Below are 2,687 nucleotides of genomic sequence, written 5' to 3'. Positions count from 1 at the left end.
GACTATAGACTAGACTATAGACTACACTATAGACTACACTATAGACTAGACTATAGACTAGACTATAGACTAGACTATAGACTACACTATAGACTACACTATAGACTACACTATAGACTAGACTTTAGACTAGACTATAGACTAGACTATAGACTACACTATAGACTACACTATAGACTAGACTTTAGACTGGACTATAGACAAGACCAGACTATAGACTAATGTATATAGAGTTCATTATAGTTTTGACTATCTTGCTAATGACATGTCATTTTCAGTAGCTGTCACGTTAAGCTATTTACTCTGGACTAAAGTATAGACTAAACTGTAGACTAGACTATAGACTAGACTATAGACTAGACTAGACTATAGACTAGACTATAGACTAGACTATAGACTAGACTGTAGACTAGACTATAGACTAGACTATAGACTAGACTATAGACTAGACTATAGACTAGACTATAGACTAGACTATAGACTAGACTATAGACTAGACTATAGACTATACTATAGACTAAACTATAGACTAGAGTATAGACTAGACTATAGACTAAACTATAGATTATAGTTTTGACTATCTTGTTAATCACATGTTTTTTCAGTAGCTGTCACGTCTAGCTATTTAGTTACTTATATTTAGATTTACAACAACTTCATTTTCTTTTAGAGATTTTAGTATAATTTCATCATATATTTTTTTTGTATGTTGTTTGGCAGGATTTCTTTTTTGTGTGTCAAGTTTCTGTAATATTTTTTTTTTTCAGAATTTGTTGCTGACAATAGGACCGTTAAAGATGAAAGAAAAAAAAACTAAACTAAAAAAACTAATCAACATATTTTAGTTTTTTTTTTTGTAAGTAGAGCTTATTCAGTTTTTACCTTTATGCTGGGACTTGTATCATTGTCATCATCATCTATGTTGCCTGCTGCAAAAACATCAACTTTACGATAATGTTGCTGATGTTGTTGTACAGAAGATGAATGATGATGATATTGTTGTTGCTGTTGGTGATGTGGCTGCTGATTATGATAATGCGGCTGTTGTTGTGATTTTAATGCTGATGAAGCTTTTGGCAAAATTAAAGTTTCTTCGTTGTTGTGCTGATTATGAGAGTGTAGTTGATGTTGTTGCTGCTGCTGATGCTGTTGTTGATATTGATGTTGCAAATTATTGTGATGAGGCGTATGATGTAACTGCTGTTGTTGTTTTGGAGGCTGTTGATGAAGATGACAGTGGCTACTGTGATGTTGTGCTAAAGGTGTATGATTGGAGAAAGAGAGATTTTTTACACGTCCTTCACATTGACAACACGATTTGTTTATTAATGCTGCCGATGTTGATGGCCCCATAGCAGTGGTTTTATTTGGCGTTTGTCCGCTTTGAAATCTTTTGTTGTCGCTTAGTATGGGTTGTGGTGGTGGAGAAGGTATATCGGGTGGTGTTATGAAAGTTTTTCCAATCATAAAATCTGATTCAACATCCTCGATAAGACAGGTTGTATTTCGTCCATTAGCAATATTGGAATCAAGACGTTTAGAACAATAATTTGATTGTAACTGCTGCTGCTGTTGATGATGATAATGTGTTTGTTGCTCATGATGTCGATGGGGTTTTAAGTCATCAATTTTACCATTCATATTAGTGGTTCCTGTTGTTGCTGTGGGAATGGGTTTATTTTGTGGTAGCCATGTACCAATGTTTTGATATTGTTGTTGCTGCTGCTGTTGTTGTGTTTCTGGTCTCATTTGAGGCTGGTAGTGATGATGCTGCTGCTGCTGTTCTTGTAGTTGTAGCTGTTTTTGATAATGCAAATGCTGCTGTTGCTGTTGAAGCTGCTGATGTTGTTGTTGTTTATCTACAACTCCTTTATGTAGATTACAATGTGGTTGTCCTGAAACTATAGTCTGTTCAGCATGTTGTTGTTGCTGCTGCTGTTGATTATAATGTTGATGTATGTGCTGATGTGTGGCAGGATAATACTGTTTTAGTTTCAGACATACATTAGGATTTTCAATTTTTATTTTGTTGGTTTATGGTTTTATTTTTTCCATATAATCAAGTTTAGTTTCCATCCATTATAAAAAGCCGCATTTTTATGCCATTACAGACAACACAGAACAAAAATTGTTAAGGGGAGAAATAAGAGAAGTTTTGTACACAAAAACACATTTGAAATTATTTTTCTTTTTTTTTTTGCAGGAAAGAAAAAACAGTCGTATTATGTTGAAAGCAAAAAACTGAACAGATAAAAAGGTATGTTAACACAAAAAAAACTGCAAACGAAAACTTCATCAAATGTGTATTTAATGTGTGTCAAAAAGCCCACAAAATTGAAATAACAAAATACAACAGAAACTAATCACAAAAATAAACAAATTAGGATTTAAAGATAAACACAACAAAATTGAATTGTTTAAAAAAGTAAAATCTCTAAAAAAATATGAACGTAATTCGAAATGGTAGTTGGTTTGTTTTGAAATTAGAGATTTTAAAAGTAAAAGTTCGAAATAATAAAAAACCGGAAAAAACATTTCAGAACTTAAACTGAACTATAACAAAACTAGATTTTAACTACAACAGAACTAGAACTGAACTAGAACTGAACTAGAACTGAACTAGAACAGAACTAGAACAGAACTAGAACAGAACTAGAACAGAACTAGAACAGAACTAGAACAGAACT

General features: G+C 32.7%; 1 protein-coding gene across 1 annotated transcript; it reads right to left on the bottom strand.

Moving 5' to 3' along the window:
• Window positions 1–882: 882 nt before the first annotated feature.
• LOC111682764 (transcription factor kayak-like) lies at window positions 883–1,983 on the bottom strand (the record flags this gene model as incomplete). Its single annotated transcript, XM_046956101.1, has 1 exon — window positions 883–1,983. A coding segment is annotated over one exon (1,101 nt), but the record flags the coding sequence as incomplete, so codon positions are not given.
• Window positions 1,984–2,687: the final 704 nt, after the last annotated feature.

The sequence above is a fragment of the Lucilia cuprina genome, unplaced genomic scaffold, assembly GCF_022045245.1.
Source record: "Lucilia cuprina isolate Lc7/37 unplaced genomic scaffold, ASM2204524v1 Scaffold_7062, whole genome shotgun sequence".
In the NCBI taxonomy this organism is placed as follows: Eukaryota; Metazoa; Arthropoda; class Insecta; order Diptera; family Calliphoridae; genus Lucilia; species Lucilia cuprina.
This window is presented reverse-complemented; position numbering and strand designations above follow the sequence as displayed.